Source organism: Athene noctua, chromosome Z, assembly GCF_965140245.1.
Source record: "Athene noctua chromosome Z, bAthNoc1.hap1.1, whole genome shotgun sequence".
In the NCBI taxonomy this organism is placed as follows: Eukaryota; Metazoa; Chordata; class Aves; order Strigiformes; family Strigidae; genus Athene; species Athene noctua.
In genome coordinates, this window is record NC_134077.1 from 80,769,265 (window position 1) to 80,797,180 (window position 27,916).

The 27,916-nt window shown below is 42.2% G+C and overlaps 1 protein-coding gene across 8 annotated transcripts in view; it reads right to left on the reverse strand.

Moving 5' to 3' along the window:
• The window catches only part of PALM2AKAP2 (PALM2 and AKAP2 fusion), a 262,585-nt gene that overhangs the window by 91,005 nt on the left and 143,664 nt on the right, over window positions 1-27,916 (reverse strand). For 7 of the 8 annotated variants that reach the window (XM_074932056.1, XM_074932057.1, XM_074932061.1 and 4 more), the window contains one exon: window positions 19,495-19,577. In XM_074932056.1, coding sequence (XP_074788157.1) covers window positions 19,495-19,577 — 83 coding nt within the window. Of the gene's footprint in view, window positions 1-5,374; window positions 5,478-19,494; window positions 19,578-27,916 lie in introns of those variants that run through there. The other variant, XM_074932065.1, reaches the window with a different exon arrangement.

Here is a 27,916-nt window from a genome sequence, read left to right on the forward strand (position 1 = left end):
TTTCATTAGTTTGACAGTGGGTTTTGGTGCAGGATGCTAATACCAGAGTACATTTCAGCTGGTTCCTGTTTCTGGTCTAATGCTTTTCTGAAGCCTGCCCAAGAAGAATTATTAAAAAGAAAAGGGAACTTCTTAAAAGTGAAGATTTTCAAAGATGGGTGGATCTGGGTTATGTATTAGCAATCCTATTAGGGAATTATTCTCAACTGGCACTACTAAACTTGCCCCACATTTAACAAGACACAGAAATAGGGCACTCCAAGCATGTATACAGATGGAGCTATATTTTTCCCTGGAGTACTGGGGGAAAAAATGGCTGTTAGTAAGCTCAGCTCAAACAATGCTGATGCCACTGCCCCAAATAATGAGGCACAAGATGTTGACTTGAATTCTTTGATTTACTAGGTAAAAAACAACAGCTGTGATGTCAAATGTCTGTCCCTGAGAAGAACTGTTAGGAAGAAAGCTACATATGTCCTTATGCCCATTTACACCCAAGCCCAGTCAATTGTCAGTCTAAGTTACTCAGTGATTGAGGCAGTGGTGTTTGTGGTTTTGGTGTTAGGGTTGGTTTTTTTGATTCTATTAAAGCCAGTACAATCCTAATGTGTTGCAAGATTAAAGGTATTTTGCAATTATCATGGCAGGAGACAGTTTTTGTCACAGTTAGTAAACTGGTGAATTTTAGCTGCTAGAAAGGGAATAAATGACACAGATATAAGCCACCTTCCACTGGCAGTACTACACCCACTACACCCTTAAAAAGTTTTCCTCATTCATGCATACATTATACAAACAGACGTTATATAAAGCAATACAAAAAGATGTAAAAAAAATCTGGTAAAACATGAAACTCTTCACTTCGAAAGTACATTCAGTGATGTGAATGCAGCAATTTACACATAGAAAGTTTTCTGCTCTTTCCTTTTTAATGCTGAGAAAATGAGATGAGAGGGAAATTACAATGTCCAGAGCCACGAGACATCAGCGGAATCAACAGATTCTGAAAAAAAAAAAATCCAGATCTTTGATAGCATCCTTTTCCCCTGGATCATCTCTTTAGTCAAATTCTAAATTCTAAAATGAACAGAACACACTTTTGTGATTCGGTAGCACATACCAAAGTTTTCCCAAGAACTTATGCAAGTCTTCCAACGTAATATTCCTAACCCTTCTGAAGAGGTATATATGTTTTGAGGGGAATTTGCTCTGGTTTTAATACATTTTTGTTTTCTCTGTAATTAATAAGGGATTAAAGAAATCATTATCTCTGCTAAACAATACCTAGAGAAAATTCTCACTTCTGTAGTATATTGCTTCTAAGTATCAATCATATCAAGTAATGATTTAATACTTGAGTCTTATTACACCTAAGTATTTTTATCACTCTAAAGGCATATTTCTGATTTCTCCTGTAAACCCAGTATCTTACCGTCAACAAATAAACTAAAAGTGAAACTCTGAACTCTCATTAATTATAAACTTAAGTCAAAGGATCTCTTTTTAAAATTAAAGATGGCATGATTTACAGTTGTACTGAACTACTGAAGATTGTCCATCACCAAAAATAAGCCCATAATTTGTATTGCCAACCCAAAATTTTAGTATGAAAAATGTATCTTCTTTTTTGTTAATTTTGTCGTAACGCCAGAACAGTTATTAAATTATAGTTTCAACACAGTGTGATTGAGCAAAGGCTGTAAAACAGTCTTGAATATCTTAGAATGTGGAGAAGAGAAAGGAAGAAAGAAGAGTTCCACTTTACAGCTGGAAAATTTCTTCACTGAGGATTGAGACTTGTTTTTCAGGAAGAAGTGAGATACATTTAAGTTAGTATGTGAAATGCATCTTTTTTAAGGCTTTATACACATTTCAGAACAGATTTACCATGATTCTCACTTGATCACAGAAAACAGTATTGGAAGGGCCCTGAGATGCCATCTTAATCAACATTTAGATTCCTGCAGTCAACCACGATGACAGGTTACCATTAGGTTATTTTAAAAAGTCCTCCCAGCCTGAGATACATTAGATTACTGACTCTCTGAAAGCACCTTTCACATTTCTTGCACCACTGAGGTAGTTTACATTACCAACTCAAACCAGACATTTTCAGATGGGTGAGATAAATGCCAACCTTAACTGACCCACCCCAGGACAGAGGAAGACTGCAAGGTTTGCTTCCTCATTGAAGGCTAAACTGCAGAATCATTCTCCAGGTCTCCCTCCACCAAGCTGAACTGTGAAGTATATTCTTAGCAGCAGAATAATTCAAGTTAGAAGAGTTCATAGAGCTCAACTGGGTTTGTCTTGCCACAAGTAATTAGTATTTATCCTTCACAAGGATGAAACAAACTGATGTGGAATACTAATTTACCAGAGCAATGCGATCCAAAGTCTTACAAATATTTAAGCAGAAATAACTTAAAGTTTTGGAGATGCAAAAGAAAAAGAATACCATTTTGGCATATGGTTCAAAAAGAATTACATAAATTACAGATATAACTGCATTTGCTGGCATTCATTCAGTGCTGCTATTATATTTCACAATTAAACTTAATTTTATAGAGCTGTACTCCAGTGGTCTAGGTCAGCAGTCAATTAAAGAACACCTCTCTATAGGACAAATGCAATACTCAGGTAAGTGAGTGTCATCATAAATAAGCAGGCCAACCTTTTTTCGTCACATAATTTGAATGCTAAGAATATCCATATCAGCTTCATTGGACTTGCTCCTAGAGGGCAGGAATATTGGAAAGGACTTTTCCTCAATGAATTCTGAGTCCAGAATTTTGCTAGGGTACCACCTTCAATAGCTTTTGGCAGGGAAACAAATACAAAGAAACAGACTAGCAATGGGAAGCAAACAAGGAAAAGTTGTATCAAAATAACACAAAATTTAAGATGGACTTCAGACAGCCAAACAATAGGGCCCATGTGAGAACCAAGATGTGCCGCTTCAGCACAGACAGAAGCTGCCAAAGCTTTTTTTTTTTTTTTTTAAGGGGGGAAGAAGGAAGACAGACAATTTTGGCAGCTTGAACAACCCTGTTTACCCCACAACCACAAATGAACTAACTGCTGGTCAGTTAAAGTCAGAACTGCCTGAGAATCAGTACTGCAGCACATTGACAAGAGAAAAATCATGCTGTGAGTGGTAATAACAGGGACAGTTCTAGATGTTGCATTATGTAGCTCTTCATGTCTTGTTCTAAGTGCAGAATCAATAGTGCTCGCTAAATCAGCAGGTGTTTCCAGTAGCAAAAGTGAGTTTTGCAGTTTAAACAACACAAACCAGGCATGAATTAACTTATCCCGTGATCAAAGTATACATCACCCTGCTCAGGATTCTGTTGGGTATACTTTCCATGCTGTAAGCCATACGTTCCTGCAGTCTTCACTTAGCCAAAACACTGGTTGAAGTCAACAGGAGTTTTGAGTAATTTAAAAGGACTGGGTAGTTACATACACATCCCTTAGTACAGAAGCTGCACATCCACAGAGAAGGAAAATAACCATCAGCTGCCACAAAAGCTACTTCTTATTAGCACTATTTTAAGACATCTATAAATATGGCTTAATTTACTTAAAAACTCACCTGGGACCTGTACTCTTTGGATAGGTGCTTGAAAACTAATACAAAAACCAAGGTATCATTTATCTGAATCCAGTATCTGTATGTAACATTTTAAACGTGTGCAAACATACTTTGGCAGAGGCTATCAAAGGGCAGCAAATGGACTGGCATTCAGACATAAAATGAAGATAAACGGAATTTAAAACATTCAATACTGACCAGTCAGAAACACAATGAATACACTTAAATGAACACAATTTCAGCTATAACTTAATCCTCTGCGGTGTGCAGGGTCATAAAAACTCTGATCTAAAAAAACATGAAATAACTTGCACTTCTTAGGAAAAAGAACTCATGTGGTACCACAGATACTGATGGATGTATATACACCTTCCTTGGGCTCCTGAGGTTGGTCAGACCAGAAAATGTAATTGCGAAAGTGAAATAAATCCCTGTCAGATACGCAAAACCTCTGCAAAACACTTACACAGCATGAATACAAATTGACATACCAGGGCTATGAGACAATGCTAGAATCAGAGGATATCATTACAACGCTGAACTGTTAATCACAGCTGAAAATAAAACGTGTTTATTTAATTGGTAAAATCACAACTGGGGGATCTGGTCTATCTCTTCTAACATTAGGCTGGTACTTATTGCCCTAATGTACATCTCTAGGAGCTGATAGGTGATTCACCTCAAGATAAAAACCAAACTTCAGTATGATGACTGCTGTTTATGGCTAATGATTAATGTCATCGACAACTCACGGATATCCACAGTAGCTGCCTACCTGCCCACCTCAGTAATAATTCCAATAACTTTTTAGGAAGAGGCACCAATGTTTGAGAAGTTTACGCTGCAGTGTCCTAAGCAGAAGCCAAATAAAAAGAAAATATTTAAAACCCCATGTTTCGCTGTTACTGAGAGATCTAAAAATAGAAAGACTTGGAACAAAGGTACAGATTTTCTGTTAAAAAAGGGGAGTCCAGGAAAAATTGAGATGGCCATGAAAAAAACATGCTGATTAAAAAATAATTACGTCACGGGCTTCTCAGGATCTTACCAAACCCCCTCCACGCCACCACCGCGGCTCTCCCCCGCCCCGCGCCACCCCCAGCCCGGCCGGCTCCCGCGCACCGCGGCCGTCCCCCGGGGAGGGCTGCAAGACCCCCCCGGACCCCCAAACGGCAGCCGAGGCGGGGGAAGAGCCGCCCCCCACCTGCGGACATCGCGGGGGTGCGCGCACAGACCCGGCTGTCTGTGCCCGACCCCCCGCCCCGTCCAGCACCCCCCGGCGGTCCGCGGCCCCCCGCACCCCCCCGTCGTGAGCCCCTCCTGCCCCCAGGGAATGTGCACGCGTGGTGGGTCCCGCGCTCGCGGGGCTGGCGGGCACACCTCGTGGGGTGGGCGAGGACAAGGGCAGGCGTGCGTGGTTCCCCCCAGCACCCTCCCTTCCCTCTTCCTCCCCCCATTTTCATTCTCCCTTCCCTTCCCCTCCTCACCTCTCCCTCCCTGCGTTTCCATCTTCCCTCCTCGGCTTTCTCCAGCACCTTCTCGCGTGTCTACCGACCCCCCCGCTACCTCCCCCTCCCCAATTTGCTCCCCTCCCCCACCGGCATCTCCACCTTTGCCCCCGCTCCCGCAGCCGCCCGCAGCCCGCCGAGGGCCAGACAACCCGCCGGGGCCGCAGCCACCGCCGTCTCCCTTCCCTCTGCGCAGACAGGCAGGCAGACAGACAGACAGACAAGGACGCGCGGACACACACGCGTGCACCCCCGCGCACGCAGCTACCTCTCCAAAGCGCGCCCTCTCCGCCGGCGCGCAGCCCCGGCACGTCGGGTGTCCCTTCCTCCTCCCCTCTTCTTCTTCTTCTTCTTCTTCTTCTTCCTCCTCCTCCTCCCCTCCTCTCCCCGCCCGCCCCTTCGCCGACGCCAGGAAGAGGGGGGCAAAGCTGCCGCCCGCCCCGCCCCGCCGCGCCCCGCCCCGCCTCGTCCCGTCCCGCGGCGAGATGCGCCCCGCGCGGGGGCTCCGCGCAACCCCCCGCCTCCCGTCCCGCCGCGGTCGGGTTACCCGCCGGCTGCGAGCCCTCTCCTGTTACGATGCCCGCGCCGGGCGGGAGGGGAGGAAGAAGCCGAGCGCCGGGGGGGCCGGGCCCGGGCCCGCGGGAAGCTGCGCGGCCGCGGCGGCTCCGCGGCCCGCCTGAGGAGGGATGTGCACAGGGGGGTCGCCCTGCCGCTGGCACCTCCGGGGGTGTCCCGAGCCCTGGGCTTCGCGGTGGGTTTGCTGTTGGTTGGGTTAGGTTTTTTTGGTTTGGGTTTTCTTTTTAAATTTTCTTTGTCGGTTTATTGGTGGGGTTTTGTTTGTGGTTTTTGTTGGGTTTTTTTCTCCCTTTAGTATATTTTTGTCAGTGGAGCTGACTTCCATGGGCTTCCTCAATGGCCCCTTGAATGCAAATGTGCTTGCAGCGTTCACGGTGGGCTCTGGCAAGGTTTTCCGTTTGTCTGCCACCCCTCCTGTGAGGAACCTCTGCTTTTTATTTTTGGTTTCAATATGAACTTAATTATCCCCCCAGCTCCTGTGCTGGAGAAGAGGAAGAGCTCCTAAACCCTTCTTTTTGCTGCTCATGGGTTTGCGAACCTCTATTGTAATCCTTTTACATCATTCCTTCTGGCTGAAGAGTTACAGATTGCTCATGGGGGCGCCTTTGTCCATAGACCATTCTGTATCTCTTACCATCCTTGATGCCCTCTTGAACATCATCCTGATCTAATAAAACCTATTTGAGATGAAGAAATACACAATATTTAACATGTGGGCAAGCCATGGATTCATACAGTGGCACAGTGATGTTTTTCTCTTAGCAATTAATATTTTATGAGGGATTTTTGAGCACAGAGCTGATGTTTCTATGGAACTGTCTGACATAACTCTGTGATTTTACTGACGCAATGGCAGCTCAGAGCCCACCGTTTTACACAGTTGTTTCTCCATGTGCATCACTTCACATTTACCTACACTGAATTTCTTCTATTGCCCAGTCAGCTTCATAATGTCTTTGTGTAGTTCTTCACAGTCTTTCTTATAACTGACTTGAGTAAGTTAATACCACTGATGAACTTTGCTATTTCATTCCATTCCCAGGTAACATGTGAGTATACTGAACAGCACACATCCCAGCACTGACCCTTTGCAGAACCTCACACTGTCCAGCACCTCCCTTCATTGTGAGAACTGGTCAGTTACTCCTGTACTTTGCATTTTATCTTCTAAGCAATTACTGAGCTATACCAAGGCTTTCCCTCTTGTTGCTATCGCTACTTAGTCTCCTTAAAAGCCTTTGTCAAGAGCCTTTAGGAAACCCAGCCTGGTATGATAATTAGATCACCCTTATCCACGTTTTTGTTGACTCTTTCAGAGACCCCTTAGAGGTTTGTTTAAGGCAGCACTTTACAGCAGTAATGTTGACCCTTCTCAGATAGATTGCATTAATCCAGGTGTCCTTTAGTTCTAACCCAGTTAGCATCTCTGTATTTGCACAGTACAGGAATGAGGTCTGCAGACCTCTAGTTCTCCATAGCCTGTATTGACGTTTAGTGTCACATTTGCCACACTCCACTGTTCAGGTGCCAATGTTTTAAATTTTGTTAGCTGCTGTTGATAATTCAGCTGCTGCACTCTATGGTGAGAACTCAGGGACACAAATGCTCACATACAGGCACATTGCTACCCAAATGTGGTGATAGTGAAAAAGTCTTATAATAAAAGCTAATATATAAGGAAGCAGATGCATACATACAGAACTGCAGACCTGTAAGACAGTGTTATTAATGTAAGTAAGAAACTATCTCAATAATTAACTATATGCGGCCACTACCCTCTTTGCAAATGTATGTGTCTGAAAGCACACAGCATATGATACAGACAAAACCCCACCAAGGTCTGTGACCCAGGGAACTGTTTGCCATTTCCATATCTGCAGCCATCTGTTTTCTCTCTTGCATAGTTTGCTGTAAATTCTCTGAATCAAGGCTGGCCTTTTTTAATGCATATTTTTTACTTGCCACTAGCGTATGGCATGGGAAGCAGGAAAGGACAGCAACCCTGAGCTGATGGTGTTTCAGCTGCACCATCTAGGAATGTTCCCAGGAATGTCTGCAATTCAGTTACCTGCCTAAAGATGAACTCGCACCCTTTGTCCTTCTAGGATATGGTGCAGTTCTCCAGGGCCTGTGCTAGAACTCCAGTACAGCTCGGTTCAGCCTGTTTGCAGGGAGCAGGCAGGGAGCCAAGGAAAACTGCACCTCTGACACCTGAGGGAAGCAACTGTGCATGGACGTGCCTCACTGTTCATGCCTGCCAGCCTGCCCCCCAGGTGTAAGAGTCTGTACTCCCACAGATAGGTATGCCATCCAAATGTGGGGCTGCTAAGGAGAGAGAGAGAAGAGGAGCGTGGGTATTGCATCCCTTTTGGATGTTACACAGGTTTGACCATGTCTGTTGGGTTTCTAGAAACTTCAGCTTCTAGAAACAGAACAAGCCAATTATCACAAGGAAAAGAGGGAGGAAAATAAAAGAGTCTTTTTCAGTTGCAGAAAACTTCAGAACCATGCAGAAAGGTCCCCTCCAGGCCTGAGAAATGTAATTAAAATAAGCATAGTCCAGTCTCATGTTTTTTTAAGGCCTCAAGTTCTGGAAACTGACAATACTGCACTGTAGAGAAAAATGTGATATTCATAGCAACCAGAGATGTTACACTGCCGAAGGGGGAACTTCAGAGCTCCTTTTCCTGGGTTCCCACCCCTCTGCCCTTTTGTTCCATTAATTAACTTCTGCTCCTGATTACTGGCCTCATACAGGGTTGGACTGAACTGTGTGACTGCAGCACAGATTTTTTACCTATTCCACTAGATAAAGCAATATCACAAATGATACTAATACTTTTTGATTTTTTTTTTCTTATGACAGGGATGCATTTACCTAGTATTAATTAGGTAGCACATGACTAATATACCACAGAGGAAATAAAATGTGATTTCACTGTGTGTATTTTGATGAGTTTTGCTTATTGCTTTTAATTTGCATGTTCAGCCGTTACAACAGAAGAAAAACTATGTCTTAAAGTTTTGTTTTAAAGATGTATTTTGTCTATGTTCTGTAATTTTTTTACAGCATTACAGAGGGCTTGAGGTAGGGGGAAGAAGGAATTAATCTTTGCCAGAGTGCAGCCTTCCCTAATTTTTACCTTAAGTTAAAATACCTTTACCTAAATAATGAATTGCAGGATTAGTTGGGATTGTCTTAAAAACCCTGACAGTAGGAGGAGTATAAAGATCAGCTGCATTAATCCATTATTTGTCAAGAAAATTAGTTTATTTTAACACTCAAGTAAGGGTTCCTCACCTGCCATTCCCTTTCAGGCCTGCTCCATGTGCCCTGTGAACTGAAAAGCGGTATGTCACCCCCAGTATTACCTCATCTCTCCTCTAACAACTAACCAATGTACATCCCAAGGCTGTACTGAACATGTAGGAAAAACTGACAACAACAGATCCTGATATTAGTGTGATGTCCTTGGGAAAGCTCAAGGAAGTGCAACTGTGTATCTGAACCTCTTGTAGGGGGCTGTAAAACTGAAGATGTTTTTCTGTATACACAGACTATGGACAAGAGGACTGATGCCACTGAAGTCTGTGGGAACCATGAACATTCAACACCTCTGCAACTGGGCCACATGCTTGTGTGAGACGTTGTTGTTTTACAAAAAGGCTCTTATTCCTCCTCTTTTTTTTCTCTGCCACATAAGCTGACCTAGTTTACAATCTGCCTCTGTACAGATGTGTGCTCTTCCATGGGCAGAAAGAGGACAGAGCCACTGCCAACAAAGAGTGCCTGGAGTTAGGAAGGGGAAGGGACACAGGGCAGCTCAGGATGGGGAGATAAAGAGAAGGAAATGAGAGACAAAGATGTTTGGAGGAGAGGGGAGAGAAATACAGACAGAAGAGAGTGAAGCCATATCTGTATCTGCTGCTCCTGCTTTATTCAGGAGACAGAGGAGTTACTCAAGAGTTTTTGCTTTGGGACTTTGTCAGTATATTGGAGCTGAGTTTCAGTGAGGGAGATTTTTTTTACTGTTATGCTGTGAACCTTCAAATAGAGAATAATTCAAAGGGGATACCTCTTCCTATTAGGAAGAAATTCTTTCAGGCTGCTGTTTTACAGCCCAGCATGATGTTCTTGTTCTCTATGAACTCCCAAAGATGCTGAGACCAGTGCAGAATAAAGAAGGGAAGGAAAATACTGTAATAATGATGCTGGATATGCCAGGCACTTTTGTAACATTTATAAAATGAAATGCAGTCCTGAAAGGTGATGCCTGGTCTAGTAGCCTCCACACTAATTTTATTGACTATGAAAAATGAGTTTTGCCTGGGATGCAGATTTTTGTGTGTCAGATTAGCTGTCAGAAATTTTGTGATTAGATCATTTTTCTTTCCTTGTGGTTCTGGTTATTTCTCTGACTGAAGAATAACATGCAGATGAGCTGGATGAGGGAATGCACCAGCTTGTGGTAATGTGTGTAAGAAGAAAATGGTGTATTCTCTTTGCATTTATAAAACTAATGAATGCAGAGATCCATCAGTCAGTTAACAGAAGAGCAGTGGGAAATTTGGAGATCACATTCATAAATGCTTTATATTCAGTATGGGGTTGAAATGTTGATTATTACAGAGGCAGGGAGCTGCTGGTAGGGAACTGACTGGAGATCCCTGTGCTATTCCTGGCGTTGCTGATGACATATGATGTGACTGAAAGGAAGTCACTTTCCCTTATTTGTCTATATGAGTTGATGAATTTTAGAACACGGACTGCCTGTTAGTGGGTGTTTGCAGAACATAACAGGACCTCAGCTGTGGTTGGGGAGTTCAAATACTAATGTAGTAAGAACTTAAAAAATTAAAAAATGTTTTCATTCAGCTGACTAACAGGCTCATTTACACACATCTATTATGTGGTGGAATATCTTGGCAAGATCTCTATCGGCAACTAGCTACATGAGTAATCTCATTGACTTGAATGTGACTCCTTGAGTGAGTAATATTTTAGTCCTGGCTCCATGAACGGTTTAGTCACCGGCAGCTTACAAACTACGTGTGTAGCTCTGCCAGCACTTACCACATAGTGTAGTGTATTTTACTGCAAGCAATTCTGTCACAGGAGTAATACCCAGTAGTAACTGTTTGTGTAATCTACACCCACATGAAAAAGTTACTCTGTTTTGCAGTTGCAAAACCAGCCAAGTTTTACTGGCATTGTGTTCTCTTCAGTTCACGGGAACTTTAAGTTCCCCTTCACAGGAAATCCAAAGAAATATTCAGTACCCGTGATGTTGTAAGGAATAAATTTTATTTACTGCAGCTCATGGGGATACCGCTGCATAACTGACTCATGGCTCTCCCTCCTTGTGGAAAATGCAGTCATTGCAAATCTGGAGCTGTAAGGTTTCACTTAAAGCTCTTTACAGTCTTACTGCAGATAATGTTTCTGCTTTGATTACTCCTGCCTTATCTTAGTCTCTTTGTACCCTCTTTCACAATAGCCCCTGTTTCTTTCCCCTACTTTGTGTCTCCTTTCAGTCTGTTCCTTTTCCTAAGTGCAGAAGAAAATCCCATTCATTGTATACCTCTTTTATTCTACAAATCCCTCTTTCAAGTCTGCTTCATCAATAGCATCAACATAAGGCAGTCCTGAAAGATGTTTTTTCCGTGTCCAGCTTGCCTGATTGAGGGGCAGAGAGCATATCTCTATATATTTTCTGAATTAATTACTGTGTGCATAGAAGAGCCATATAAATATAGCACTACTTGCTACCACAGCATTACATATTCAACATTTATATCAACTACTGGGGCAAGAAAATCACAGACTACAGTACTTCAACAATTATGTACAGTTACATATTGTTCCTCCAACTAAACAGTCATAGCAAAAAGATTTTAAAAGCAATCATTATTTTAGAAATAGGGAACCTCTGTAACTCTTCTGTACCATACTTGAATAGCATATTCTCACAAAGAGCATTTGTTTGTGAACTAAAGAGCTTGATCCAAAGCCCAATGAAGGCTCTTCCAATGCATTCAGTGAGCTTTGGATTAAGTCCTTCCTGAGGAACAGATGCAAGGTTTTATTCACTACCACTAGAACAATAAAAATGACAAGACAAAGAATAAAGATGTCTACAGAGAATAAAGCAGTGTTGTCCTGCAGCAGCTTAAATACATTAGGCTTTATAGTTAAAAGAAAGTCCTGTAGAGTTAGTAAAATTGTTTGTGTGTCTAGCCCATTCACAAAATAGTGCAGATATGTTCAAATATCTACACATAAACACCAAACACTGTGTATTTCACTGAGTATTCAACTTCTCAGTATTTGCAAGGAGTGAGTTATAAACGTAACTATAAATTCAAGTTGTGAAAACAAAGATAACACAGAAATAGTTTGTTGCCATTAATCATCAAAACTGTGATGGAAGAGAGAGCTGGAAATTTTTTTATGCCATGGCTCTTAGATGCATACAAATTGTTTACTGAGACCTCAGCTAGAGACAGGCTTTCCTTTAGTAAGTTTATGCCATTCAACATAATGATTTCTTATCTGACCAGTAGATGTTATCAAAATGTAAGCAATATGAGTGTTGAGGAGCAGAGACATTTGCCCCTGCAGGAAAAACTGTGGCCAGAGTCACGCCAGGAAAACACGTCTGACAAGGGAGATAGATAAGCAACTGTGGGACACAGAAGAGACTAGACTGAAGTAAAAGTGGCAGCAAATGAGAAGAACAATTAGCAGAAACTAAGCTGGGTGGGAACCTGGGACTTGCAGCAAAGGCAAAATATGAAGGGAATCTTTCAAAAGGTCTGGGTAGATCTTGGAAAGAGAGCTAGTGGGAGAGAGAGAGTAAAAGCAGCATACAAACCAAGCTGGTTTTTTGAAACACCTGCATGGATTTATGTAGAAAGTAGAAACTGGTAAAGGAACCTGGATTAGAAGAGATTGCAGCCACAGCAAAAAAGACCCTTGTGATGAATACATGGCACGACAGGTGGATTTTGAAAGAGCTGAGGAACTGGCAGGGTCTGTTGCAAGAAAGTGTGATGAGCAGAAAAGGACATTACTCAAAACAATTTATACCAGGAAAGAGAAAGGGAATGAAAAGGTGACAAATAGTATCACACTAAACTATTTCTATAACTATTAAAAATAATACCATTTACATTTTACCTGCTTATATTTAAATGTTATTAACTTTTTCAGCTCACAAGTAGCAGCCTCAGAAACAAGTCTCTATTCTTAAATCCTTTACATTTAATTACCAGGCAAAGCCAACACAGTGTTTACTCCAGTTCCAAACATTAACTAAATGCAGAAAGGCACATATTTTCATGCCATCTTTTCCTGGAGGGTTGGTGCAAGGTGTGCTCTGACAATTACGAAGAAGATAAATCCTTCTGTCTTTGCTTTTACTCTTACATGAGGAACCCTGTCAGCCTCCAGGGGCTGAAATCCCTTCTACATAGAACAGCAAGACTCTCTTACTCCTAAAGTTTCCACCCTTATGTTGCTACAGCCTTAATGAATGGTTCTGCTAATTCTTTATGCCTTTTAATCTTCTGAATCTTGCACATTGAAAAACAAATTTTCAGCAGGTAAGCTGCCTTCTCCATGCATTTTCCGAGCTCTCCCTATATTCAAGGCTGGATACTTGTTCCTGGTGTTAAATGCCTCCAGCTGCGATGTGTCATTTGCTGCAGGGTGGATAGCCAATACTAGAAATGATTAAGTGAGAAAACTAAACCTACCTGAAGATCTTCAGAAAGTCAGAGACAAGTAGATAATATTAAAAGACATTCTTTCTCACATGGCAAAGAATTTTTTTCCCCCTTAAACAATATCACAGTTTCTTAAAGATGCGTCCCCTTCTTGAATTAGAAAGGGAACAAGCCCAATGACTAAACCTGTGGCCAGCCTGAAGGACTGTCTGTCCCTGCAATAAGATGAGGTCTCAGCTTCACTGCATTTTCAGATCATCAGAAGTGAAATCAGGCAAAATGAAACTGTAATGAGATGATAATACAAGCTGATTGTAGGTCTGCCAATTAAAAATACGCAGTATTCTTTATGGAAATCCAGCTCTGCACTATGAAACTGCTGTGCATTTTAATGTCTAACTCACATACTGTTGAGCAGGCAATCTTATTTGTCTTTGGATATGAAGGTAGGTGGGCATGTTTTACACAGGTGCCACAGCTTGACAGTCTTGTTACTTTGCTTTGACAGCTTCCATGCAGAGCCACAGAAATAAAATTACAATGCCAGAGGTCAAACATAATGTCTCTGATCGCTTTGAATGACTGGTGATCCTCTGGCTTTCCTGATGGACATTGCCTGCCTCAGTCATGATAAGAAGATGCAGTCCAGAGCAATTAGCATAGACTATAATTGAAAATGAACTCTTAGCTGTGTGCTGTGACATGCAGCTCAGTAGCTCAGATGAATCCTCCTCTCCGTTAGCCCAGCTCCACTGACTTCAGCACAAGGTGAGCTGTGGCAAGGACCGGGGATGGAGAGTGACCTGGGATGGGACCAGTGATGAGAGCTGGCAGGACCCAACTGGGGAAACCATCAGCTGCAGAAAATAAGTATTTTACTGCCTTGTACCTTGCCTTGGATTTTTACTGCCTACTCTGAATTCAGCAGCACCCCTCTATGGCTGGTGTAGCAGTGAGATATGTCCTAAACTGCATGAAGGGTCAGGGGGGAGGGGTTATAAGGTCATGCAGGCTTACAGTTCGAAAGATGATCAGGGATTTTTGCTGTCTGGCCTCACAAGCTTCAGTTACATGTACTGTGCAGAAAGAGTATCTCCATTTTAAACTACTCCAGAGATGAAAATATCAACGCCTCTGTCTGCTTTTGACTGGAAAAGGTGAAACATAACCCCCATTTTTAAAAAGGGAAAAAAAGGAAGACCTGAGGAACTACAGGCCAGTCAAACTCACCTCTGTGCCTGGTAGGATCATGGAGTGGATCTTCCTGGTAACTATGCTAGGGCACATGGAAAATAAGGAGGTATTTGATGACAGCCAACATGGCTTCACTAAGGGCAAACCATGTCTGACAAATTTGGTGGCCTTCTATGATGGGGTTACAGCACTGATGGATAAAGGAAGAGCCTCTGACATCATCTGAAAAGCATTTGACACACTTCTGCACAACATGCTTAGTTCTGAATTGGAGAGACATTGACCTGAAAGATGGATCACTCGGATAAGGAATGGGCTGGATGGTCACACTCAAAGAGTTGTGGTCAATGGCTTGATGTCCAAATGGAGAGCAATGGCATTTCTCAGGGGTTGGTGTTGGGACCAGCACTGTTTAACATCTTGCTGGTGCCACGGACACAGTGACTGAGTGCATCCTCGGCTAGTTTGCCGATGACACCAAGCTCTGTGTGTGGTGTGGGAAGGGATGTACCATTCAGAGGGACCTGGACAGGCTGGAGAGGTGAGCCTGTGCAAACCTCATGAAGTTCAACAAAGCCAAGTGCAAGGTCCTGCACATGGGTCAGGGCAATCCCAAGCACAAATCCAGGCTGGGTGATGAGTGGATTAAGAGCAGCCCTGCGGAGAAGGGTTTGGGGGTAGTAGTGGATGGAAAAGTAAATATGATCCAGCAACGTGTGCTCACAGCCCAGAAAGCCAACTGTGTCCTGGGCTGCATCAAGAGAACTGTGGCCAGCAGGTCGAGTGAGGGGATTCTCCCCCTCTACTCTGCTCTCCTGAGACCCCAACTGCCGTACTGCCTCCAGCTCTGGGATCCCAACATAGGAAGGATGTGGACCTGCTCAAGCACATCCAGAGGAGGCCAGTAAGATGCTCAGGGGGCTGGAGCACCTCCCTCATGAGGACAGGCTGAGAGAGTTGTTCAGCCTGGAGAAGAGCAGGGAGACCTTACAGTGGCCTTCCAGTACTTAAAGGGGCTACAGGAAAGATGGGGAGGGACTTTGCATCAGGGGGTGTAGGGATAGGATGAGGGGTAACGGTTTAAAACTGAAAGAGGGTGATTTAGTTTATATGTAAGGAGGAAATTCTTCCCTGTGAGGGTGGTGAGGCCCTGGCACAGGCTGCCCAGAGGGGCTGTGGCTGCCCCCTCCCTGGAAGGGTTCAAGGCCAGGCTGGACGGGGCTCTGAGCAACCTGGGCTGGTGGAAGGTGTCCCTGCCCATGGCAGGGGGTTGGAACTAGATGATCTTTCATGTCCCTTTCAACCCAAACCATTCTGTGATTCTATGATTCTATCTGTAAAGTTTTTGGCCAAAATGCATTTATGGCAGCAGGATGAGGGGAAGGGAGTGTATCCTGCATCCATTTGGATTTTTTTTAGTTTTAAACAGCTGCCTAATGAAATTAATTAATCTTTCCAGAAAATCCTGGGCTCACTTAGGTTCTTTGGTGATACAATCTTTCATCAAACCAATGAAAGAGCAAACACAAGTTCTACATCTCTAATAAAATTGTCCAGCAAAACAGCAGCATCCTTTTCACTGAAAGACAAATTCTTTCAGCCTACTGCTGATACTTTTATGGTCATAAAAGTTTTGTTGAAAATAGTTGTTCACCAAGATAAACTCCCCATGTCCTGTACAGCAGTGTTGCAGAGAAATCAAATGGGGTATATGTAAGTCTTCTTCCTTGTTACTAATAAAATAAAATAAAGGAAAACAGCTGCAGTTTATGCTACTCCCCCACAAATACACATTCTCCTTTTTGAGCCATAGCTGCAAGAAAGGCTCAGTAATAGTGTACATGGTATTCTGAACCTGCACTCCAAAAAGAGCTGCAGGCATAACAGGATGTGTTTTAAATGCAACAATGAAGAGGCAGCATTTTGCTATTTAGAAAAGAAGGAAGAAACATGAAAACTCCAAGATCATTCATAAACTTTGGCTTGTTCAACAATAGGTCCAGCTTGGCTACTTCTGAGTACATTACATGGAGTGGCTCTTTGGGAGGACCATATTTTCCTTTCTTGTATGGGAAAGTATTACTTTGCTTCATGACTTCAAGTGTAACACTTATCTACGGATCCATATCCCGTCTTCACTGGTTGTGAATGTTATTACCTATCAGATAGAAGTTTTCTATGCTTTGCTGAAACCTATGTAGTTACCATTGACTTGAACCATCAGTTAAGAGCACAGTCTGGTCTTAGGGGTAGCTTGTTGCTTCTTGCTAATAGCTTATAAAGTTGAAGGGAATTTTATGATGGCCCAGGTGTCCGCTTGGAGTAAGTAGGCTATTGAAAATGAGAGATATGTGGATTTCTATTTTGTGTTTTCTATTAATTGAGATTCTACTTTCTCTTGGTATCATCAAAAAAATATTGCATCTAGGTCTACATAGATTCTGTTCAGAGTTAGTCTAAAATTGATGGTTTCCTTATATGAAAATAACATTGCCCATTTGACTGTTTAGAGACAGAAGGGACACTTGTTCTGGGCTTGTCTTTCTCAGCAAATTCAAGCTCAGAAGAGTTTATATTCAGCTGTTCCAAATAGTCTTTGCCTCAAACACCAGGCTTCTCCCTTCCACTAATAGTTAGCAAGTTATTAAAAAAAAAATTCAGTTCTTCATCATTTGCTATGACTAAATTAATTTTCTCCCATGCTGGTAAGTATACTCTCATGGACCTTACTGACTTTCCTGTGCTAGCTTTTTGCTGATTCTGCTCATGCTGCATCAGTGGCAGCGCTGAGTCAGCCTCCCTGTTACAAAGATCTGCCATTAAACCTTCTCCTTCAGCAGGGTCTCATTATTAAAAAAATGAGACCTCCTTTTTAAAACCAGGGAGAAGACAATGGTAATTCAGATACTGTTCTGTGTGGTGCTACTCTACCAAGCATTGGAAATAGTGTGTTATTAAAACAAATTACATTGTACAGTCATTGAACCTTTTTTCCTTCTCCCTGAAGTATGACCTTAACTTAAGCCAGAGAAAGTTAGGAACTGATTAAACTCCAGCTCAGAGCATTCCCAGAAGTCCTACAGGTCCTGCTTGCTCTATTTGAGCTGCTACAAAGCGATACTGCACCGAGCAGAACACTGATAGGAACCAGTGCAAAATATCTGGGAACACCTGTGTAACTCCATGCTCCAGCTGCAATCAGAATGGTTTAAGTATCTGACTTAACCATAACAGGAAAGTTTCATTTTGATGGCTTTGCATTATGTATTTGAACCTTACTTTTATTGTTTGTGTTGTAAATTATTTGACTAAAGAAAGGTAGATTCTCACTGACTGATGCCCCTGAGGACATGTTGATTTGCTGCTTTATATCGTTTTAAACTTAAATTTGATCATTGTTTTTCATAGCCAAGAGTATGAAATTCTGCGCTATATTGTAAATTCTAAATTGTTAACCACATTTAGTCAGTTCGTATTTGCTGTTTATTAGCAGATCTGTTTGTTGTGGGATTTGGGAGTTTTTGTTTGTTTGGTTGTTTGGGTTTTTTTTAAATCAGATTGGTCCAGCCCCTTTTGGATTTTATTAGCACTTAAATATTTAAAAACTGTGTGAAATCTGGATTTTGAGGAAATTATTAATGTTTTTTTAAATGGTAAATTAAACTAGTAAATATGATAAGAAAAATCTAAGAAAAGCTTTTCAAAACATGTTTTGCATTTACATTTTCCTTGTTAAAAAAAGTTCTTGCAGGTGCTGAATTTAGCTGGTTATTCTCCATGACCTTTAAGATCTTAAAGCTAGCTGATCTGAGCATCTCCACACTGGTTTTTACTCATAGACCAGAAGAAGATACAAACTTGCTGCATTTTTATTTTTAAATGCTTCTCTAAACAAAAGAGTTAGTTAATGAGCTAAATTTCACTAACTGTAATTTAAGAAAAAATTCCACTGCTTTTATAGCAGAAGTATGAAATATGCTTCATCAGTTTCATCCAAACCTGTTTAACAGCCTTGATTACTATTTTAATTTAATTTAAATAAATGTAAAAGATTAAAATAAGCTTAATCTTATGGGCTATGTATATCCAAGTTTGCATCTTTATTTAAAAATCCAGTTTATCATAAAAAGTTATTGGAGAGGTCTTTAGTTTTTAACATGGTTGGTTTTGTCTTTAGACATACTTCACACTCAGCAGTGTCAGCAGCCCTGAAGAATAATGTCTTGTCCCTGCAGGAATTCACTTGCCCATTCACTCCTTTTCCACTCCCAACATCTCACTTTACCGATGAATTAATTTGCTGCTGTTAAAAACACATGGCTGCACACAATCACACCAAGAATGACAGAGAAAAAGGAATATCCCCATCATGCCTTTTCCAGCAAAATGGCATGTTTCCATGTGCCACCCAATGAATATTTCTCAGATGCTTGCTTCTCAGAGCTACTCATGCATGGGTTTCCAGCAGGTGAGAGGAGGTGGGGTAGCAGGAACTGCAGGGGGGCCTGAGGAGAAGAGAAGGTGCAAGGGAAGATGTGTGGGGGATTGACTGATGGTGAGGAAGGATTGAGCACTAGTTTTTCATCATCTTGCAGTGAACTGACAGGATTATTTAACAAGAACCCCCAAGAGATGCACTTTTATTGAAGGTCTACGTAATCCCAACCACTGCACAGGGCTTTCAAACATTTAGGAGAAGATGCTGCAGTAGTCAAGCAAACACAGTGCACACCAACAGGATATGCTGTGCAAACTACTCCCACCATGACAACCTCCTCACAGCTAAAGATGTGGCCCACCCCACTGAGCATGGGGTGCCACGAAGCATTACGTTCGAGTGCAGTGCGGATCTCTGTGCTTCCCACAAAGACGCGGTGGGAGGAGACTTACCCCTGCACCCTCCTCAGTTCTGGGACTTTCACAGAAGCATGGTCCTGGCGGGTCCCTTGGCAGCATATCCGATCCTCCCGTGCCTACAAAACCAAAGACATTTTATTGCCTATGGGAGAATATGCATGGCTGAGAGGTTGCTTTGCTTTGCTTGGATTTATTCCTACCAGCCACACTCTGTTGCCAGCCTGCTATCTTGTCAGTGTTGTTAAAGAAAGCAGAAAGGGTACAAAATCAATGACTGAAAAATATCTTTGCCAGCTAGAAACAGCTTTGTGTGCTGTGGAGAGGAAGCCACCACTGGGAGAAGATTCAGTGAGTGCTTAGAGAGTTAACACGGCACGCTATGGCTCAGGAAGGACTTACTCAATTTCAGCCCTGCAGTGGTGATCCCTGTCCCTAGGGTGGTGCCCAGTACCCGGGTCTGAGGTTGCCCTGGTCTCTGATGGGGTGATGTATGGCCCTGGCTGTCAGGTCCAGCCTTGCCACCCACAGGGAACTCCCCAGACACTGGTTGCTCTGTGCTTGCCTGTGTTGCTGTGCTGAAGGTGTGCCTGTGCTCACACCATCCTTGGGATGAGCTTGTCCTGTCTTGGGGAGAAGCCAAAGGACTTTTCAGCACTTCTCTGTATCCCAAGGGAAGGGTAATTCAGAGCATCTTGGACCCTTAACTAAGAGAATCTCATTAGTGAACACTGTTTGCCAGCCAGGCAGAAGTCACCACTGCTTATCGGTGAGGTCAGGTTGCAGGCACAGCTTGCAAGGCATGATGCAGGCAGCCTGTCTGTCCTGTCTGGCAGAAGAACCTCTGCACTTCTATTTCTACATGAGGATTAAACTTTGAAGAAAGTAAGAACATATCCACTGATTTCACCTCCAGGGACAATCTTGCTTAAGCACAGCTAGCCACAGACAGCTGCCTGATTGCTTCTGGAATTTCCTTAACAATGGCAATAATGACAATAAATAATGATGAATTAGAGTCAGTGAATATTTTCTTAACTGTGAAATTAAATTATAGGGTTACATGATCTCCTCTGTAGAGGATAAGGATGTACAAGGGTTTATATATCATCTCTAGTAACACTGTTGGATGTACATGTTCACACTGAGAATACATTGAATAACCTTCCATGTGCTACCACAGCACTGTGTGTGCCTACTAAATTTGAAATATGGCCCATGTAATAATACAGCTTGAAATGGCTCTGCAGTTCTTGGTCAATACAAGGACGGATATTCATGCCCTCTGTTGCTAGTTCACTCTATGATCTTGAGTGTGTCTCTTCAAACCACCACTGTTTGTGTATGCTCCACAGTTGTGTTATGATTACTTATGCAAATAGATCCGTGCATCAAAGATGCCCTTTGCTTATTCATTGCTCCAGCAGAGAGTGGCATTGCTTACAGTGCTAGCTTGAGCTGTAGTCTACCTATGACTACACAGAGACACTGACTATACATGTATCTTTCTTTCTAACAATGGGAATTCCTGCTTTTTTGGCAGCCTCAGATCTTTTGCCTTGGGTGAAGAATATTAAAAAGTGTCAGTGCCACTCATGTGCCAAAATTCTGTAGGTGCTTTTAACTTTTTCGAGCACAGGTTATTTGGGGCTGACTGCTCTTCTTCCTACATGCTGACCTATGGTGTCCATGTAGTCCACAGAGCCAATAGGTAGCCCCCAGCAAGGTGTGGAGAGTTCATTAAAACCAGTGGAAGTGCGTCATAGCAAAACTGGGACCTTTTTTTCTTGCTGTGCTCTCAGCACTCTGGAGAAGTCCACAAAGCTAGAAGTCTAATCTTGTGAGTTTACCACAGGCTCGATCCCTCCTTTGCATTCATCTCTGCTGGGTTTTCCCTACAGCGGTGCTGCAGCGGTGCTGCAGAAAAGTTTATTCTGTCCCAGTTTCTTTTTTCTGCCTTTTTTAAATTTTTTTTTTTTTTTTTTTTTATTTCCAGCTCACTTTAATAGTTTTACTCATGCTAATCTCAGGACAAAAGGACCTTCCTTGTTATACGTCTGTAGAGCATTTTAGCGTAGTGGGCCTCTGATTGTCTACTGATACCTATGTGATTTTCTGCTGTTCAAAGACAGATGTAAAATAGAGCTGTGTGCCTTTTTTTACCATTTGACTAAAGCATCCCTTCATACTCAGGTCTTCGTCCATATTTTCCTGCAATGTATTTGGAATTGCGAAGCCGTCAGTATGTTGTCCTTGTGTGGATGCCTTGGTTTGCATTAGCACGTAGCTGTGCAGTAGGAGTGGATCAGAGAATGGGAGCAGTTGGTACTGACATCTCTAGATCTATATTATATTTCCAGGATTTAATGTCAGATTAGATTTAGTCTGGTTCCCTGGACTGAATGTTACCACAGTGTCAGAAGGAATAATACTTGATTTGAATATTTGTGTTTCCACTAGGGTTTGAAAAGTATTTCATGTAACCCTGAGAAGTTTCTGGTTTGGTTTCCTCCAGGACTCCTGCTTGCGACGCAACGGTCTCATCACATAGTGTGAATCAGTTCACATCTGAACTAGTTGCAGGTGTGGTTGAGGAAAAAGGTATGAGTTCACTAAAAAACATACTGTGTTCTCTGCCAATGCAATCTATGACCACCAAGAAAGGGCAGTTGGTGACTGGGATGCTAAATGGAGATGAGGGTAGGCTAATTTCACACTTGTGCCACAAGTATTCTAGTATTCTGCATAGCTCTTGGCAGTCACTAGTATTGACTCAAGTTGTCACTGCAAGTGATATTCACCACTGATATGGCAACACATGAAAGATTAAGAAGAGATCTTTACAGCAATAACACATACACCTAACTAGGAAAAATTAATGAAAGTCCAAGGCCTAGCAATTAGAACACATAAGAAAAGGATAGATTTCTCCCAAATATCACAAAATTTTAGGTACCATAAGCCTGAGTAGACTTCATCTCCACACTCTGTATTTGCTGACAGGCCGTATCTGCCACAGCATGGACTTGATTTGCATGAAGGACCTGGCAACTTTATAATCACCCTTGGATTAAAAACAAAAAATCCCAAGCACATTCATATCCATGGGCATGCTGTAAAGGCTGCACATAGTACTAGTCATGCTGCCATTAGTTCTGAAAGTTCTATCGTTGTCTGTACAGCAGTGATGAAGTAACTCAACCAGAACAGCTGCAGGGCAGCTCCATCAGCACTATTGGGGCTCAGTGGCTTTTCATCCATCTCTCTGCATGCTAGCTCCACTTCTGTGTAGCACTGTGCTGACTTATTTGTTTCCTTTTATTTGATGTTGATTTCAACTGTGAATAGGTTTTGATGGATGACAGGAGTTTAACAATAAAGAGGAGAGGACAATACAACAGGAATGAAGCTGAGCTAACAGTCTCTTTCCTTAAGAGAGTATCCATGCAGACTTGGGAGGGAAATCAAGGTGCAGATAATAAGAGGGAATTTGGGCTCTCAGCTCACCTACATTAGCCAGAAGAGAAAGGAATGAAAGTTGTCAAGACAGGAAGGATGAAATTTAAGTGAAAGAGGGAGATGCCCAGTTCCTAGTGATGTCGTTGGCAGTAAAAGTGCAGAATATGGCTGAAAAATAGAGGTACTGATGAGGGATCTGGAAAACTGTTGTGCACATCCACTCATTGCTCTTAACTAGCTCCTGAATCAAAGTTCTTCGCGGGTTGTGCTGTGACTTTGGAGGAAGCACCTCTGTGTTGGTTAGCAGTGATCTGGAGCAGTAAACTCATCTCAAGAGTGCTTGCTCCATCCATCTCAGTCTGTCAGCTCTTTTGGGTTTTTGCTCTACTTCTACAGGATCTGAACAAAGAAAGGAAACTAAGGTGCTATTCCGCTACCAAAATATGTGCACTCTCTACAGGGGCCCACAACTCTCTTAGAAAATTCTTCTCAAAAGCAAGGATTACCCAGAAACCATGGATTTAGGGTCTTAATTTTGCTTGGTTTAGTAACAGATTGTTTTGTGTTTTCAGCATATAGACTCTCATTGCTGTGTTCTTAAGCTGGTAGAAAACAACTCCAAGCCCTGTACCATACAACAATTACCAAGGGTAGGCTGTATCCATCTGAAACCTGTCAGCCCACATCCTCTTGCAAAAGAAACTGGTACAATAAAGGGGCAGGTCGTAGCATAAACCAACCTGAATCAGGGAACACTTAGGGCAAAGATTTTTCTCCTCAGAGGAAAAGGTAGATAAAGTGCTTATGATCATTCACCAGAAAAACTCCTGCAGTGATCAAATACCACTAAATCAAGCCTTCTTCATTTCTCACATGATAGTCATTTATACCTGCTATGAAAGGTTAGGGCATAGTCAAATGTTCACTTGCATGGCAGCTGGAGCAGTTTAAGATTTATTACCCTCTTCCACTGAGGTTGTTTGTGGGAGCACTTTTTGTCCTTTTCAGAGCCAAGGGAGATTGCACCCCTGCACCAAAAGGACATATTACTGCTCCCAGTTTGTCCCTGTCTGCCTGCTGGAGTGTGCAGCCATCTCAGATCTGCCAGTCGGTCTGTTGCTCACCAGAGTGTATCCTGCCCTGTTCAAATTGTAAGGGAACAGGTCAGTTCCAAAATAAGTTCACATAAATCCTGGATCATCACTAAACGGGTCCATTTGGTCTTGAACAGGCCAAGGAAGCAATTTGTTAGAGCAACTATTTTCACTTGACTTGAGCCACAGGGAATCCTGCTGTTTTTCAGTCTGCTTTCTTTCAGCTACATATGACTTGTCATTAAAAATGAAAGCCAAACTGTGTCCTCGTGTTGCTGTCTTGGCAATGCCCAGCTGAGCCAGCAGACAGATGCCATGTTAAACTACAAAGCAGAGTTTTTCAACAATTATTCCTGTGAATAATAGAAGGTCATTCAGAAAAATAAAATTTTCAAAGAAGGAAAGGGAGAGAAAAAAAGAGACACAGTCTAGGAAAAAAGGACGTTCAGCAAGAGTGTTGACATGTTTATTTATTGAATTATTCAATATTATTTATTAAAATGGCTTGGTGACCTTACGGAGTTCGTATTGGAAGAGGTCACATATCAGTATGAAGACAAAGGCTTAACTCAAGTGGTAAAGAAAGCCATTCATTTATCTGGTTTTTTGCACTTACTTTTCATTACTATAAGCTATGTTTAGGCACTGCATCTTGGCCATATTTTGAAACAATAGTAAGGAAACTTTCTTACTCTTTGACTATGCTTTGAATGCTCACCTCTAAGGGTTAAGAAAATATTTTAGTCTCAGTTTCCATAGAATCTTCAGTCTTAGAAAAATTATTGTGAAGAATGCTGTAGGTGTCACTTCTCTTGAGATGTGCCTCTGATAGCAATTGTCTTAAGAGTGCTAGCTCATTTAATCTGTTTTTCTGCGTCTGATAGCGGTGTTATTCACTGGAGTGTATGCACAAGTCATAGAGCTAATGGCACAATTCTCTTTTGTTGATTTTCTTTTCTCTTCCAAATTATTTTTTTTTTTTTCAGCTTTCATACTGTGATGTATTTTGGACTTAAATAAAGCAAAGTCTCCCTATTAGGGCTAGTAGGAGAGAAGTCACACCCACTTTATGCCCCATTGAAAAGGAGCCTTGGCTGGTGTCATTTCTCAGAGGGTACTGGTTGGATTGTGACCATGCCAGAAGCACTGTGCTGCATCTGTACTAAGAATAGGTGTCAAAGGCTCAGTCTCCAAAATTCAGATGCATGTTTTAGTTGCAGATGTAGTTTGGCACCATTTTGGAAAACATCTAAATAGACTTGCATTGCTGGTTGCAGATGGTGTAGTTAAAGCCACTGCAGATCTCCATCACTGACATGGATTAGCTCTTTTCAGCTCAGTCAGGCTTTCAGGAGTGCTCTGAACTAGCCCAGTCTAGCTATACTCTTGACACAGCTTCTGCATATTTCAATTGTGTGGGAAGCAATGGCAGCTTGGGAGAACAACTATATCTTCAGTCATTCGCTACAAAGCCATGCAACACCAGACTCAAGCTTTGTCCCTTATTTGTTTTAATGAGGAATTTCTACCTACCGACATCATTCCCGGTGACCAGCAGTGATGACCGAATGGTTCAGATTGTGCATGCATTTTCTGACAGATATAACTCTGTGGGCAAAACCCTTTCAATAGTTAGTTGCAGTAGCATAAAATAGTTGCAAGTGTGCTATGAAGTTCACCATTTCTGCTGTGAAGCAAGCAAAAAGCCCTCAGAACCATAATCTACATGTATTTTGCAATGAAACCTTAAGTATAGACGAGCCCTAAGGTTAAAGTTATTCTAAGAGAATGAGATTACAATGTTGCTTAGAAAATTGCTTCCAATCTCAACAATCTTGTTCCCAGTGAACAGTTTATGATGAAATTGTGAGAGAAACACTGCTGAAGTTTCTGGAGGAAAAAAGGTCTGCAGGAAATAAGCTAAAACTCTGACATGAACTGGGAGGTATGAGGAAGGGAAAAATTGTGAATTTTGTTTCTCTTACTTGCAGTAATTTGCCTTGGAGTGCATTCCCTTACTTCGAAACACCAGGTAAGAAGTGTGATGTTCTATCATTAAAAGAGCAGATAGCCTCCTAGCTTTGTCTGGAGTTAGTTCCTATATGTGGCAGCAGTGCAGCCAAACAGTGAATTCATTGTCTTGCACAAGGGTTTAAAAATAGCAGAGAACTCCTTGTATGATATAAAGAAGGGAAGCACAAGTGACTTATGCAAATTCTTTTTAATCATGACATCTTAAGCTCAACCACAGAAAGCAAGCAGAAGATAGCAGAAAGATTATCTGCTACTGATAGCCATTCTCTACTAGGAGAAAGAAAAACCATCAGTTATACAGTGCTGAAAGTGCATGCCTGTAAAGCAGGGAGGGAAACAAGCAGCTTGTGGTGGTCATCTCACTGCATCTGCCCAGAAGATTTCTTGCCTCCAAGAAATGCATGTGTGTAAATACCACGAAGATGAGCTCCTAACCCTCTCAGCAGATCCAACAGAGAGGACTGCAAGATCTGTGTCCAATTTCCTTAACTGTAGGGTTAGACAGTTTATCTCCTGTCTTCACCATGCTAAACTTGCCCACACTGAACCAGACAAGGCATAATTTTATAATCCCTTCTGTTACCGGGAGCTGTATGTACCAACAGTTGGGAGTGCCACGTGCATATGAGGAAGATGCTGTGGATGCATCTCCAACAGACAAAAGTGGTATGTATCCAGTTAAACCTAATTTCCCCTTCTGTGACTTTTAGCAGCAGGCAGGACATTCCCCATTAGTGGATACTACTGCTGAAGTAAATGGCCATGCCTCTGCGTGCACCTGGTGGGTTTGAGAGGAAAGCAATCTCCATTTTTCAGCAAACTATGTCTTTATAGGAATCTTACAATTATTCTTTTTTGCTTTTCCCTGTGGTGAGCAACCAGTATGGCTCATCAGACTAAATCCTTATATGTGTCAGGTTGCATTACTGTGGAGGAAAAGGGACAATCTCATTCTACTGACATTTAGCTGCAGGTAACAGAGTGCATATAAAAGGACCTATCACTGTCAATTTTCCTCTCACACCTCATGGTCTCCTTCAGGGGTGACATTTTGGATCTGGTTTGCATTTGGAGGTCTGAAAATAAATGGCTAGCTTACTGAAGATGCAGTAGAAATGACTGAACTGCATACATTCACCTAGTGGATTTAGGAATAAATAGGTATAGTTTCTTCTGAGAAGTCTCCTTCCACACTGCTAAAAATGCCATGCTGTAAGATTTTCATAGTTAACTCAGGAGTTAAACAAATAAAACAGTGGGGGTTCACAGCATAAGACCCCGTAGAGGTATCTCAGTTCCTGACAAGGCAACAGCAGGACCTCTGAGTAGACTGAAAGTGGGCTCATCTGCCTGATTAGGTTGTAGTTGTTAAGTGAGGCAGTGTAGTCTGCAGTGAGGCAGACCTAGCCCAGACTGTCTGGACTGGTCTAATGTTTTGACCTCCAGTTTTAAATACTTCTGAGTTAAAATTGCAAATCCAAAACTGAAACTAAAAGTGGTGGTATTAATAATACCAGAAGGTGGTATTAATTAATGTCACTATCTTCTGTTGAGGGAAAGAGAAAAGTGCCAGGTATGAATGAACCTACCTCAACCGTGCATTTGTACTAGACACACATGTTAGTGCAAATCCTGTAAACTCTGCAATGGTGGTGCCAAATCTTGCTCTTCCCAAGATAGGTGTATGAGAGTTGAAAGGTGCAGGTTAACTGGTGTTATCATGGTGTGAGCCATGACAGTGCTGGAAAGCCATGCAATCCAGGGGAGTGGACCCTTTCCAGCCAGATATTTGGTTCACCTGAAGTTGAGAGTAGATCTATTATCTGCAAGAAGAGATCCCCAGCACTGAACAGGGTTAGTAACAGTGTAGT